This window comes from Python bivittatus, unplaced genomic scaffold (assembly GCF_059951505.1).
Source record: "Python bivittatus isolate LINGU-HERP-01145 unplaced genomic scaffold, Pbiv_v1 ctg000610_np1212, whole genome shotgun sequence".
Classification (NCBI taxonomy): Eukaryota; Metazoa; Chordata; class Lepidosauria; order Squamata; family Pythonidae; genus Python; species Python bivittatus.
The window spans coordinates 1,090,555-1,104,722 of record NW_028277088.1 but is presented as its reverse complement, the minus strand read 5'-3'; the positions used below and the strand labels follow the sequence as shown (position 1 = coordinate 1,104,722).

The following is a 14,168-nucleotide window of genomic DNA, read 5'->3' as shown; positions in this document are numbered from 1 at the left end:
GGTTCTCCGAACTCGTCCGCCCGCGAAAGAGGGAGAGAAGGGGAAAAGGGCCTCTATTGCGTCACATTCCATTTTTCCTGTCGCCTTGGCAACCTTGTGACCGTGGCAGGAAGCGAGGCCACCCGATTGGCCAGGAGCTGCGATGACATCAATGAGACGGGGAGGGGAGGCGAGGCGAAAGACTTAAGGCCGAAGGGCTTTCTGGCCGAAACGCCCGCGTTCTGCTGAGAACGCCCGCCACGGAGCGGAAGGGGCGGGGCAGAAGGGGGAACGCGTCATCGCCTGAGGGGCGGGGGCCGGAGGAGAAAGAATTGAGGCCGCGAGCTCCTCCCGTCGCTTAGAAGCCGGCCGGCGAGCGCGAGGACAAACCGAAGGTACCCGGAGGTGGGCGCGGGGGCGGGGCGGCCCGGCCGAGGCGGCCCGGCCGAGGGGACACGGGCGGCGCCGCGGGAGCTCTCCCGCCATCCACCGGGGGCGGCGGAGAGAGGGACTACCGCTCCCATAATCCCCAACCGGCGCGTTCTCCCTTTCGGCTGCGGGGGATGCGATTCCCATCATCCCCGGCTGCGTGGGATGGGGGGGCAAGGACTGGGCAGGCGGCTGAGAGACCCGGGCCGGGATTTTCTGCCTTTTCAAGCGGCTGTTGGGAGAAGCGGGCGAGGGGGTCGTGTGGGCGCCCTGCGGTCCTTCGTGCCCGCGTGTCGGCTCTCGGGGGCGCCTGCCGCGGCCGCCCCGCGCGGCTCTTGCGAAGAAAGCGGGGCTTGGCCTTTCTCCCGTTCCCGGGGCAGCTTTTTCCTCGGTGGTGCGGTCCTGCGCGTGTATATTCTATTAGTTCGATTTATTATAACTTGTAAATTGTAATAATAGGTATAACTTTATTATATAATAATTGTATATAGTATTATTGTTGTAAATATTATATTAAAAAATATATACAATTATTATGTAATAATGCTGTGTAGATATATGCGTGTGTGTATAAATTGAATAATGAATATATGTGTTTTTTATCCATTCAATGGTGTCCAATTTTCAGAGATTGCCTGGAGAGATCCCTGCAGTTTTCTGGGCGAGGTTTTTCGGAGGTGGTTTGCCATTGCCTCCTTCCTGGGGCTGAGAGAAAGTGACTGGCCCAAGGTCACCCAGCAGGCTTTGTGCCTAAGGCAGGACTAGAACTTGTGGCCTCCCGGTTTCTAGCCTGGTCCCTTAACCACTACATCAAACTGGCTCATGTATATATATATATAGAGAGAGAGAGAGAGAATAATAAATATTCAATGTGTACGATTAATAAATTAATACAATTAATAAATAGTATACATATATACATATATATATATATATATATATATATATATATATATAAATTGAATAATATATGTATGCAAAATATGGCAAGGTGTGACATACTTGAAGCTTTGCTTCCTTTGCAAAATCCTTTAGGTATATTGAGATCTCTCAATCCGCTACAAGGAAACGCTTTTTCCCTCTTCTTTAAAAATTGGGGAGAGGATAGTTGTGACTTAGTGAAATAAACTTTTTGGCACCAGGCACTCCCACCCCAGCACGGTGTGCCCTCTGTGCTGTTCAGGTTTGGCCCAATGAACACCTCTTTGATTTCTGGGCTGGATGGCCAGTTCCTGAAATCACCCCAAAATAGGAGGCATCTGAATGCTTTGATTAAGGTCCTTTTTTATTCCTTTCCTTTCCCCTTTTAAATGGATGCTTCGTTAAAGGGGCTGGGTGGGATCTGGTGAGAAGACACAGGGAGGAAGTCAAGGACGTTATGAAGGTGGAGTTTCTGGGGGTGAGTTTTTAAAGTCATTGGCACAGCGCAAAGAGCCTACAGAAGTTAACCAATCATGTGAGCAGCAGGAGTTGGGGAGGGACTGCAGAACGCTTTTGCCAATGATGCAATTGCCATTGCTCACATCCGGGACAGTGAGAATCTGATGAAATTGGGGCAGAAATGTTGGCAGGAAGTGAAGTCACGGATTGGATGGTGAGAACTACCTGCCCGGAGCAGCCGTGCAGGGGAAGTGGGCTCTTGTTGTCTTTTTGTCTGCCGGAAAGTTTCTGCCAGCCAGTGGATTTCGTGCATCGGTTGATTACATCTGCTTCTTTCGGCTGTCTCACGATTTTTCCCTCCCAAAAAAGGGCTAGGGTTAGGATTATCTCAGCAGAGTTATGGTTTTTGTTGTTGTTTGTTTGTTTCTTGGGGGGGGTGCGTCCCTCCAGTCAGTCTTGACTCCTGATGGCTGCTGGTTCTGTGCCTAAGCCCCGGGCCTGAGTGTTGGATAGAGCTCATCTCCTGGTTATGTTAATGGTTGCCTTTTATAATTTTTCCTGGCTGCTGTGTGTTTTATTTTTTGTATGTGTTTTTACTTGTTTCAATATTGTAAGCCACCTAGAATTGTGTATTTGAGACGAGCAGCTATATAAATTGATTAAATAAATTAAGAGTCCCTGCAGCTTTCTTGGCAAGATTTTTTGAAATGTTTTCCCCTGGATGCCTTCTTCCGAAGGGATGAAAGAGAGTGACTGGCCCAAAGTCACCCAGCTGCCTCTGTGCTTAAGGCAGGACTAGAATTCACAGTCTGGTGCCTTTACCGCTACACCAAACTGGCTCTCTGCAAATTTATGTATCCAGGGTATAGTCACAACAAGGCTATCGCACCAATCAATTATTATCTGTGGTAGGCAAAAACATTTGGGGATAAGATTTTTCACTAGTGGGCAAAAAAAGGAACAAGAGTTGGGAAATGCACGTGAGAACAAAATGGAGGTTTATTAATATGTTTAAGAGTGTTTGAACTTTGCATCACTGAAGGTACAGAGTTTCGGAATCTCTCTTTTAAGAGAACATGAAAATGTGTATTTAACTGGCAGAGTTCCTTCTCTTTCTACACTCCTATCCCCAATTTCTTTCGCAGGTTTTTTTTTTCTTTTCCCAGATCCCAGGGGTCAAACGATTCTGTATTACTGTATTGGAAGTACCTGACTGATCTTTGTCTGCCTGAGATTGATGGAGAATAAGATTTGATTTCACTGTTGGTTGTAGATAGAACAGACCAATGCCAGAATAATAAACCTTGCAGAGGTCTAGCAGGCACCCTTCTTTGACAGTGAGTGGTGTCTGTTCACAGAATACTGTAACTTTAAAGAAAAAAAGTCCTTAGTAGTAGCAGATCTCTCAGGACACGTTAAGGCTACAGATAGAGAAGGAAGGGGTTACTCAACTACAGCTGCCCAGTCTTTAGACCCCTCACTGGAGAATGCTTCAGATATGAAGGTCCCAGTATGGAATTTAATCTCTGGTTCTGAAATTGTGCAGAGCCAAATTGTGGGTTTCTAATTACTTGAAGCATTTATTGCACACTTTAAGTATTAGAGGCCCAGGCTTGGAAGCTTTTGCCTTGAATCATGAAGACAGTAGGAAACTGTTGGCCCATAGAAGATGTCAAAGAGCCTGTAAAAGAATAGGAATGTCTAATGAAGACAGATACAGCAGATTCTAGCTTAATTAGTTCTGGTGTGCCATGTTGAAGCCTTGTGACCTTCACTGGATTGAAGGTCATTTCTGTAACAAAGGAGATGGCCTTATATCCAAGCAGTTTGGCCATCCAGCCTAGTTGGAGGAGGAACAGCTTCCTTTTGGTCAGTGGTTGAAACTGCCTCCCAGGTTGGGTGGCGGTGGGAACATTGCATGTCATGGAGGCCTTGCACGCCCAAACCCACCCTTAAAACCAGCCCAAATGAAAATTATGCCATAAACAAATCAGTTGTTTTGCTGCCAAGTTTTGGCTGGAGGATCTCAAGGTTTTTTGGAGGGCATGCTGTATGATTTGCCCTTTCCTCATCTGCCATGACTGTTCTGCGGAGCCTTGGGTAAACTGGATCTTTATCTCACCTACCCCTGGATCCTTTTTAATGGTAATGCAAAAGGCTGGATTTGCCACCCAGTCCTCGCAAAGTTTCAGAATCTTCCTGGAACCTTTTGTTTCCTTTTCACAACTTCTAGAGTAGAGGCCATGGGAACACATTCAGATGTTGTGAGTCTGTGAGCCCTGCTCACTGGTTTGGTCCCATCGTCTTGATCTTTGAAAACTCTGCTCCACCTGCTGGTCTTGTATTAGTCTGTGTGACTCCTCTGCCCCATTTACTCCCCCTGACTCCTGACCTTTTAGTCACATTGTTGGACTTTACACAGAGGTCCTTGGGTGCACGTCAAGGGCCTCAGTTATTTTGCAAACCATGACTTGGGAAACTCTCTGACCTTTGTTTATGGCAGCGTTTCTCAACTACAGCTGAGAAACTTTATGACGCTGGCTAGGGGATTCTGGGAGTTGAAGTCTACACATGTTAAAGTTGCTGAGGTTGTGAAACACTGGTCTATGGGAAAGTCCATTGGGGTCCTCAGAAAGGGCTTCCCCAAGGCCCTTGTGAGCTCACTGCCTGAGGAGGATGGTCCCATACCCATTCATATCCTGAGTGCGAGCCCTGAGCTCTGACTAGATCTCCAGGCTGCATTGCTTCCTCCCATAGATGCACACTTATATCTACTTCTAATAAGTTTTTGTGCAAATTTCCTCAGTATGTGAGGGGAAGGCAGACTAGTGGGTGTGTGCGGTGTAAGGTGAATGTTTCTTGGCAATAATAGCGGGCTTAGCTCTTTTGGGGTAACTGTGCTGGTGAAGACTCAGCAGCCCCAAATTAGGAGAAGTCTGGTTGCATCTTTTCCAGCTATTTATTTATTTTTTTATGCTGCCCATCTTCCCCCAGAGGCTTCCACATTTTGTTCAAGGGCACCATGTGCAGCTCATGAAAGCTTCTGCCTTTTCATTCCATCTGCTAGTCAGAAAAGGGGCAACCAGACTCCTGATGTTTGGCTTTCGTCGACTAACACAGCTGTCCTCCTACAAAGTCTGCAGCTGGGACAGGTGGATCTAGAGCAGTGTTGTCCAAACTTCCCCACCCCATGGCTGGCTGGGGAATTCTGGGAGTTGAAGTCCACTCATCTTAAAGTGGCCAAGTTTGGACAACACTGCTCTAGAGGGAGGGTGGGCTGTAGAGGTGGGGTGTTTCTCGTGCTGCCCAGCGTGAGCAGGCACTTCTGGGTTCTGTCAGTTAAAGGACCTCTTCTGTGCTAAAGAGAGTGTGGGCGGGTGGGACCTTTTCCTTATACCCTCCAGCCCTGGGAGGATCAGGTTGGGAAAGGCTCCTATCCAGGATGAATACAGTGAAGCGGGGGGTGGGGGGTTGCAATTCGACTTTCCCTTACGAAAGAACGATGGCACATGCCACAAACCTGCTGCAAATGCAAGTTAAGCCTTAACATGCAGTTTTGCTTATTTAAACATTTCTGCTCCTCCTTTCCAGAAAATGTCTATGGAACGAGGGGGGGCGGTTAGAGAATTCCTGGGGGTCGTTTCCTGTTCAGTTTGCACCCAAGTGCACTCCTGGTCAGTCCCTAGATCCAGATCAGAGCTAGCAAGGAATACAGCTGGATGTTTGTTGATTAAGCATCAGCAAATATCCAAATCAGTTAACTGACAAAATGGGATAAAAGGTAGGAGGGGAGAGAGAGAGATAAACAGGCAAGGATTTAAGCTGTTTATCTATCTGGCCAGAACTTTCCTGAGCTAGAGGAAGCAATTCTGTGGGTAATCAGCATGGACACCCTGCCCCCAGGGGAGTGAATAGCCTTTAGCTATTTCAGCTTTAACCCTTTTGTGGTCATAAGGATAACAGAATTGAACTGGAAAGTAGGCCACTAGGTGATCCCTCCTCTGTTCTGCACCACGAAGGAAACCATTTGGTGGGCAGAGAGGATGGATCTAATGCTAAGAATGTTTAACAAATGCAGGCAATAAGCCCATTAATGAAAAAAAATCATCTCTAGAGCCAGTGAATGGAAAAGCAGCAGAATGTCTGTCTCACCAGCTTCTAAATCCAAAGCAAGGAAATCACTGGGGAGAGAATGCCCTATTTCAGTCTCCCCCCCCCCCACACACACACTCATTCCCCATCTTATAAGGGCTATTCTGTGCCTTGTGAAGTTAGGTGGTGGTTTGTTAACTAAGGCAGCCACCTTCAATCCGGTGCCTTTTAAATATGCTGGACTTCAGATCCCTTAATTCTAAGGAGGGAGGGCGTACTGTTAAACCCAGGCCCAAGGAGATCATTTCTGAACGGCATGCCTTGGATTTTGGTTGGACTTCCTCGGAAAACATTCCTTGAGATACCGGTGGGTTGGATTATTGATAAGACTCCGAAGCATTAGATTTCTCTGAGCAAAACTTTCTGATGTTTGTGCTCAAGCAGGTAGCCGTATTTTTGAAAGCCTTTTTTCCCCCCCGTGACCTTTAATTCGTTTGTTTCCTTGCAGTTAACATGGCGTCCAGTTCAGACTTTCCTTCCTATGACAACACCGCAAGTTCAAAGCTGCTCAGAAAATCCCAGGAAATGCCATTCGTCCCAATCGGTACGTGTGTCTCTGACTGTCTGTCTGTCTCGTCTCTGGTCTGACGCTGGCATGTTTTGCAGTTGCTTCTCAGGTGGATTCCTGGAAGATACACAGTTGCTCAAGATATTGGGCAATAGGTGTGAATATAGACAATAGACCACAGGTAGTCTAAGCAGGAAATACTCGTAAAATATCCCCTGCCACGTCAAGCGAAGGACATTTCTCTTTTCTGTCTCTAACCCTTCATTCCATGGATTTGTCTGTATCTGTGCTCAGCATTTCTCTTAGCCTGTCCCAGAATAAACACATACCCCAGCAATTTAAAGCCTGGGGTTTAACCCAGGTTTATAAAGGCCAATTGCTAAATGTGTTATGGCTTAACATGCTGGCCTGATTCGTGCAAGATGTGAAGACGTGGCTAGGGTCCACACACCCCTCCCAACACAAGATATCCAAGCCCTTTTGAGCCCAAGAGTGTGGGGCTTCTCAGACTTTGCAGCGTGGGGCCCCCTCAAATGATAAATGAACTCATATGACCCCCTCCAGTAATTAAAAGGGATCCTTTCATTGGGTTAGGGTAATGCAAGAAGTAAGTATATCCCCATTAATAATTACATTTTAATTTGTACCAAGAGGTAATTAGGTGTGAGTAGCTAGCAGGGCAATCCCAAAGGGACTGTGACTCTTTAACTCATAATGGCAGCAAGTAGAGATGGAAAGTAGGACACCCGGTGATTTCAAACTTTGCAGCATTGCGGTGGTCCCCATGGGTCTGTGCAGACAAAACAGGAAGGAAAGTTTTTGACAGTGCTCCCAGCTGGCCTGCACAACCCTGATTAAGTTCAAAAAAAGAAATTGGGATCACTCCATAGCTGATGCTCCCCTTCAAGAGATTGCAATGCCTTCCTTATCCTGGGACCCTCCACAGAGTTGGACCACAGCTCTCCTCATTCCCAGGCAGCTGCGATGCCTGGAAATTATGGAGTTTCTAATTTCAAACATCCGGAAGGCTCAGGGTTTGGAAAAGTTGGCCCAGGTTATCTGGCTGGGTCCTGCTGGCCCATCGCAGTTTCCGGCTCTTGACCAGATGAGGAGCAGGAGGGAATCCAGCACTGAGGCCCCACTGAACTTGGCTGTGGGGAAAGATCTGGCACTGCGCTTGGCCCTCGATTCAGCCTACAGTCAAGATAACATGGAAGCAAATTCCTTAGTTGTTAGCCAGGGAGGTTCCTGAGTCTGCTGGTTCAGTTCTGGCTCCAGGAATCATCAGGCCTTCTGACTTTTGACAGTCAGGGGTATTTCAGAAGCTATTTGCGGATCGAGGGTGTAAGTGTCTGGAGTTCAGACGCTTGGGAGGAAAGTCTCTCAAATTCCGACAGCCTAGCAAAGCCTGTTTTCTGTGAGCCTCAGCTGTCTTTTGAATTACAGGTCCCCTCTTGTCCCCCTCCTCAGCAGTTCTCATCCAGTTCTGTTGAGGGCATTGCAAAGAGTGGCAGTTGGGGATTCCAGACCTGGTGAAGCCTTAATGAGTCTTCCTGTGCCTTTTCTAGGTATGACAGGCTTCCTAGGCCTAGCCGCCTACGGGATCTACCGACTGAAGCACAGAGGGAACACCAAAATGTCTATTCACCTGATCCACACACGTATGGCAGCCCAGGGCTTTGTGGTGGGGAGTATAATTTGTGGTAAGTCCTGAAGTGGGAGAGGATGTGGCATTGATGGGACGTGGCTGCTGGGCTTGGGGGGGAGGTGGAGCGAATGGTTTTCCTGGCAAAAGTGTGTTCCTGTTCGCTCAGGTGCCTGAGAGAGAGCCCAAGCTGGCCAAGGGCTATACCCCAATTTCCAGGGTCATAAAGCGAGCCATCTGCCCCAAGCCCATCTCCCTTCTAGCACGGAAGTGGAAATGCAGTGGTGCTGTGTGCTGCTCCCTCTGCTCTGGGCGCCCTGTTCTTCGCTCCAAGCACCTTCCCCAATACGTTGCCCCATTGCACATGATAGTTTGAGAGTGTGCAGCCAGGTAACTTCTCCCTAAGTTACATTGCTCCAGGAGGGCTGGACAGCTTGCGCGCCCACCCACCCCCGCCGGATCCCGTGCATCAACACTCTGTTGCGCTTCTGCCTGAACTGCTTTGCTCACAGTTGCTGAAATGGGTGAGGTAGTTTCATGCCTTTTTGAGACAAAGAGCAGTTTTTTTAAAAAAAAAGCCTGCAAACACATTTCTCTGTGAGAAGCTTTTAGCTCCTGACTTTAATTACTAATTTTAATTATTGATTCTACTTGTCTTCCTTTGTTTGGATTGCTACTTTAACTGCTTTCAGACACGGCCTGCATTTCAAATTAGCTTTTTATTGCAAACTGCTGAGAATCTTTGCTAGCTACAGCGCGCTAAGCTAAATGAAGACAAAGTATAGCGACTAAAGGAGACCTGGCATAGCTTAAAGAACAGCCCTCTGCCTCCTCCCCCCAATCAACAAACATTTGCCCCTCCCTGTTCAGGGAGAGAACTGGTAGATCTGGAATATGCGCTGGGGGCTATTTTTCATGGAGCTGTCCTTACACTGTGGTGTGAACCAGTTTCTTTTTCCAGCGAAGTTGCTGCTTTTCCCCTCCTTGTTGCTAACGTTCCCCCCCCTTTTTTTTGTCTTCCAGGTGTGGTCTATTCAATGATCCGGGATTACGTCTGGAAGCCCCAGCCCAAGTCTTAGGAACCCCATTGAAGCGCACCCCTCTCCTGTTCCTCTGTACTGTAGCGATAGCTTGGCAGCTGACACAGGCTGCGGTGAAAAAGAAGAGCATAGCTCTAAATTTGTACCTCTCCCACACAGCATAACTAACCTTCTCTGCTGCCAGAGTTACTTAAGATTAGATGGTTGGTGACAAAAGTCACTTTTTAATTTTTTTTTGGTTTTCCCAAGAGCACAAATTGACATTTGGTAGATCACAGCCATGTTCACTGTACACACTTGCCACGTTGGCGCTCTATGGTCTAGGCAACTCCAGACTTCCTCCCTCAGAGATGATAATTTGGAAAAGCAGGCAAGAAAGTGAAGGGTGACACATATCTGGTGTGTGTTTCACCCAGAGATGAGGAAGTTTTGACTACCTTTACCTGCTAGGTAGAAATGGATTTAAAAAGCGAATGATCAACCTGCCGATGCTAATAATTTGCTTTCTAAATCCATTTCTGTCTAAGAGCATCCATGTGACACCCCTGATGCCCAATGTTGTGTCCTGGAAAATGCCCTCCCAATTGTGTATGTGCGTGTGTGTTTTTTTTGAAGTGGTATCACTTTGTTACTTGATATTCTGTTGCTCTCACCTAAAGGTGTGCTTGTGACACAGGTGCCACTGCACAGGGAAGAAAACACCTTTGTGGCTATAATAGAACAAATGATGGGGCATTCTAACTCTTAGAACAGGAGCCTTCAACCATAGATGAAGCTATTTACAGTTTTATTTATTACGCAATATTAAACCATAAATGTTTAAATTATTTAACCAGAAAAGGCATGGCAGCTTCTTACATTAATGTTTTTATTTGTACATTCTATGTGTGTGCGTGCGTGGAAATAGGCATCACGGGTGTCCACAGGATGTGGTAAAGAAAAGTCAGAATGGCAGCCGTGATGTTGCAACTGAAGCTGCGCCCTGCATAAAAAGGTTTCTTGCAATGCACCTAAGAAGTGGCAGAGCTTCAGTCGCAATGTCACGGCTGCCATCGTATTTTGACCGCACCCTGCGGACAGTTCTACATCATGTTCCTTTTTTTAAGTATTTTGGTACAGGTGATGTTTTATGTGGAAGAAACCTGTATGTAGCAGATTGGATGGAAATCTTTGACGCACAAGCTGATGGCGGTAGAGGCCCTTAATTGCTGCTTCTGCCTTTGGGAGGTGGCTGAAACTTGTCTCTGCCTCCATCTGTGCCCCTCCCCTAAAGGCGGAGGGCGTCGTGACTTACACAGAGGGCAGGGCAGGCACGGTGGGGGTAAAGAAATCCTGCCTTATTATATTCTTTTATCGCATGTTTAGAAAATGTCCTCGCTGTGGGTCTATAATCTTCAGACATCACCATCATGTTAAGAGTTTATGGGTGGGCATCCCAGCTGTGCGAAAAGCAGGTCTGTAAAATCCTGTCTGTCCACAAGGTGCTTGCTATCCCTTGGTTGTATTGTGGTGCGAATGCTGCTGTCCAGCCCAATGTGAGTTCAACCCAGTGTTGCTGATTTTATTAAACAGTGTATGTAAGAACATTGGTAACTCAGCTGGTTTGCGTGGTCTCTTGTTCTGTGCAGTCTTTGAGTGTTTATTTTTGCTTACTTCATCTTGGTCGTGGTGCCCGCACGTAGGGTGGGCTTTCAGCAGCAGCAAAATTGGAAAAATAAAGAGCACGTGTCAAACAACATTGGAGTCTTTCACTAGGATGGATCATAAGAGAGAGGGTGGGAGAAATCTTGTTTCCTATATGATATTATTTTGGCAAGATAGGAATGTATCGGGTAGCCAATAGCAAGCTAAGATGTGACTGCAGAGATGTTTGGAGGAGTGGGCACATCTCGCTCTTGATGTTCTTTACAAACATCTCTGGGTCCTCCGACACCCTAGTGCTAAAGAGGGAGGCCCTGGTGGCATATTCCGCCATTTTGCGGGCAAAGCAATAGAAAACTGTAATGGAAGGTGCAAAATTGGCTTAATGTTGTTTTAAACCCACACAAAAAAGCTCCAAGGCTCTCCTTTCTGCCAGCCCGGGAGATTCTGTCCCTGTTGACTGCATCTTCCCCGTGCCCACTGCCGCCCAAGCCAGCCAGAACGCTTCGTCCTGGCCCTCAAAAGGGCGCCTTGATAGAGGCAGTGTTCACACAACCTCCGGTGCAAGTTGCTCCACCGTATGTGAGCGTGGTGCATCATAGACTCCTAGAATGGAAAGGGGGAAGGGGCCTTGGAGGTCATCAGGGCCAATCCCCTGACCGGTACAGGCCTCTGTTCCGCGGTTGAGCTGCTGGCTCTTACAGTTCGGGAGATCTTCCTGAGGTCCAGGTGAAAACTGCTTCCTCATAGTTTAAACCTGCTGACTCCCCTGGAGTCCGCCCCACTTTCCGCCCCATTGCAATCTCCTCAGTGCCGCAGAGTTCTTCCTTCCAGGCCCTGCGCTGTCTTGGTGGTTCTCCTCTGGACACCCCGCAGTTGGCCCATGTCCTTCCTAAAATGCAATGCCCAGAACCTTTCCCGCCCCATAATGGAGAAAAATTAAAATTATGAGTACTGCAGAATTAAACAATTTTTGGCACTCCTCTCGTGCCTCCATGTTCCAAACCAAATTATCAGCAGGGAAGAGAATGGGCTCATAGTCTTAAAAGACCAGAACATCTCCTCACCAGCAATCATCACCCAGATAAGCAGAGATTAACACCAAGATTACCACCAGACATACAAGCAGTAAACAATATACCTTAATCAAGGAACTACCAGAGGAAGAAAATAAAAACCCCACCCTCACCAACACTGGCAGGGCATGCCGCAGTATAGAAACAGAGAGCAAACCCCGTCCCATTCCAGCACTGAAGAGGTGACCTAGCCAGGTAAGAAAACAGCCAAGCTCGGAGAGCCCCCACGGACGCCACAGTCCAACCCTGAGCTACACGTATTTGCTTCTCACGTTATCTTACCACCAGGAGGCAGAGTATGACCAGTTTAATCCTTCTTGGCACTTAACCTTATTATCCCATAAACCCTGTCAAGAGGCCGGTGAAATCTATGGACTCCTTTTCAGAAAAATATATTTCAACGCATAAAATAAAATGCATGGATATGCAACTGGATGACAACGGAAACCAATTATGCCCAATGCAATTATGATCAAAATATTAAAAAAATAACAATTAGGTCATTTAGTAATCTCTGTGCTTCTTTATGAATCCATTAAATCCATAACAAGACATTATTCCTCTTTATGGTAGAATAATTTTAGAGAGAGATTTATGGAAACTAGCAAACACTTGGAGAGTCTAAAAGGCATGAATGACTCCGTCGCCTACTTCCATTATTGAATGAAAAGCTGAATTTCAGTTAGAGGTTAGTGAAAATAAAGTTGCCTTTTTTCCCCAGTTCAAGTTCACAGACCCCCTGGAATCTATTCCTGCTGCCTGGGTGGAGAGCTCCTGCTTGCTGGGATTCATCGGGTACAGGAATTCATCATTGCTGGGGCTCAAACCCCTCTACCAGGAACGGTGTTTTATATAGGGTGGCTTTTAAACATTTGCTGGAAGGGGGCGATCAAGGACCGTCGTGTTACTGCAGGGCAGAACAACGTCCCTTGTGCCAACAAAGAGGTGCTAAATCCATAAAATACGGAAGCAAAACCAGATAGGTCTGCCCATTCAAGCGGTGCACAATGATGGTGCAGGAGCAGAATTATTTTGCTTCTATTTTAGATTGGGTAGCAATTTGTACTGGGAACCCCTGGGGTCTCTGCTACCATAGGGAGAGGGGATGCTGCATCTACTGTACTTATCATTTCCATGCCAGACCTCGTTGGATTGATCTCTCTCTCTCTCTCTCTCTCTCTTTTAATTAAATATTTTAAAGAAAGAATGCAAACCATGAAACATAAAAGATGGGTAACAAAATTGAAAGAGTAAAGTACAATTTGGTAAGGCACAAAGAAGTAAACGGGACCTAAAAGGTCGTGGCGATGACAGTGTTTTGATAAATCATTAGTTATTTATAAAATAATGAAACGTACACTGTCCCTTTTGAAAAGAAAAATTAAAAAGTGCCGTTAAGCTTTAAACCAGGTTAAGTCAATATAAATCACTAACTAAATTTATAGGCAATAATAAATTAGATCAAAACTAGGAATCTCATAACATTGAAATATCGACCCTAGCCTCATTTCGGCAGCACCTATGCCAAAACTGGGACAATGCAGAGAGGATTAGCACGGCTCTGCTGCATTTATCACCCTTAATCGCTTGATCTGCCAACACGGGCTGCCGTCTAGGAGTGAGATCTACTGATTTCCCACAGGATGTAGACAATTCCAGGTAGACACAGGCTGAATTGTTCTCTGAACTTCCAGTCCTCTATGCCTCCGTTCCCCAATCTGATGCCCTGCAGGTACGGTGGAGAACAATTCTACCCCTCTCTGCCAACCTGGACAATTGTGCTGTACAAAAACTGTTGGCGTTGGATGACAGGAAACTGCCTCAACATCTCGAGGGAATTTCAGTTGGGTTCCTGTGATGGTATGTGGGAGACAGGAGGAAGAGCCACAGACTAGGCAACAGACAGATAAGAGGCAGCTGAGCCCTCAGAAGGACTGGGAGTGTGGAAAGCGTCCCAGAAGGGGCCCTCCCTAGTTTCTTGGGCTGTAAAGGCGAGAGGGGGAGAGATCTTCTTTCAGACTTGCAAGGCTCTGTTAATGTAACCTTACAATAAAGATAGAGCTAGTACTCCTGGGTGTGCTTCTTGTCTGGACTACCTCGCAAGGCTGACCGTTCCCCTGTGAGATGCTGGCTTTGTTTCAAAGCATAACGTGGCTGCTTATGTAGACAGGCAGATTGCTGTAGCGGTCGAACTAGATCAGTGTTCCTCAACTTCAGCCACTTAGAGATGCATGGACTTCAACTCCCAGCATGCTGGGTGGGGGATTCTGGGAGCTGAAGTCCACCCATCTTAAAGTGGATGAGGTTGAGAAACCCTG

The 14,168-nt window shown here is 46.9% G+C and overlaps 1 protein-coding gene across 2 annotated transcripts; it reads left to right on the top strand.

Annotated features, from left to right (window-relative positions):
* The first annotated feature begins 222 nt into the window (after positions 1-222).
* HIGD1A (HIG1 hypoxia inducible domain family member 1A) lies at positions 223-10,866 on the top strand. Of its 2 annotated transcripts, none has more exons than XM_007432406.3 (4): positions 223-374; positions 6,389-6,484; positions 8,017-8,151; positions 9,117-10,866. In XM_007432406.3, the coding sequence occupies exons 2-4, from the start codon at positions 6,394-6,396 to the stop codon at positions 9,170-9,172; spliced, it is 282 nt and encodes a 93-aa protein (XP_007432468.1). In that variant the 5' UTR covers positions 223-374; positions 6,389-6,393; the 3' UTR covers positions 9,173-10,866. The 2 variants fall into 2 exon arrangements, with proteins under 2 accessions (XP_007432468.1, XP_025025074.1); XM_025169306.2 differs by lacking the exon at positions 223-374 and adding an exon at positions 1,887-2,002.
* The last annotated feature ends 3,302 nt before the right edge of the window (positions 10,867-14,168 follow it).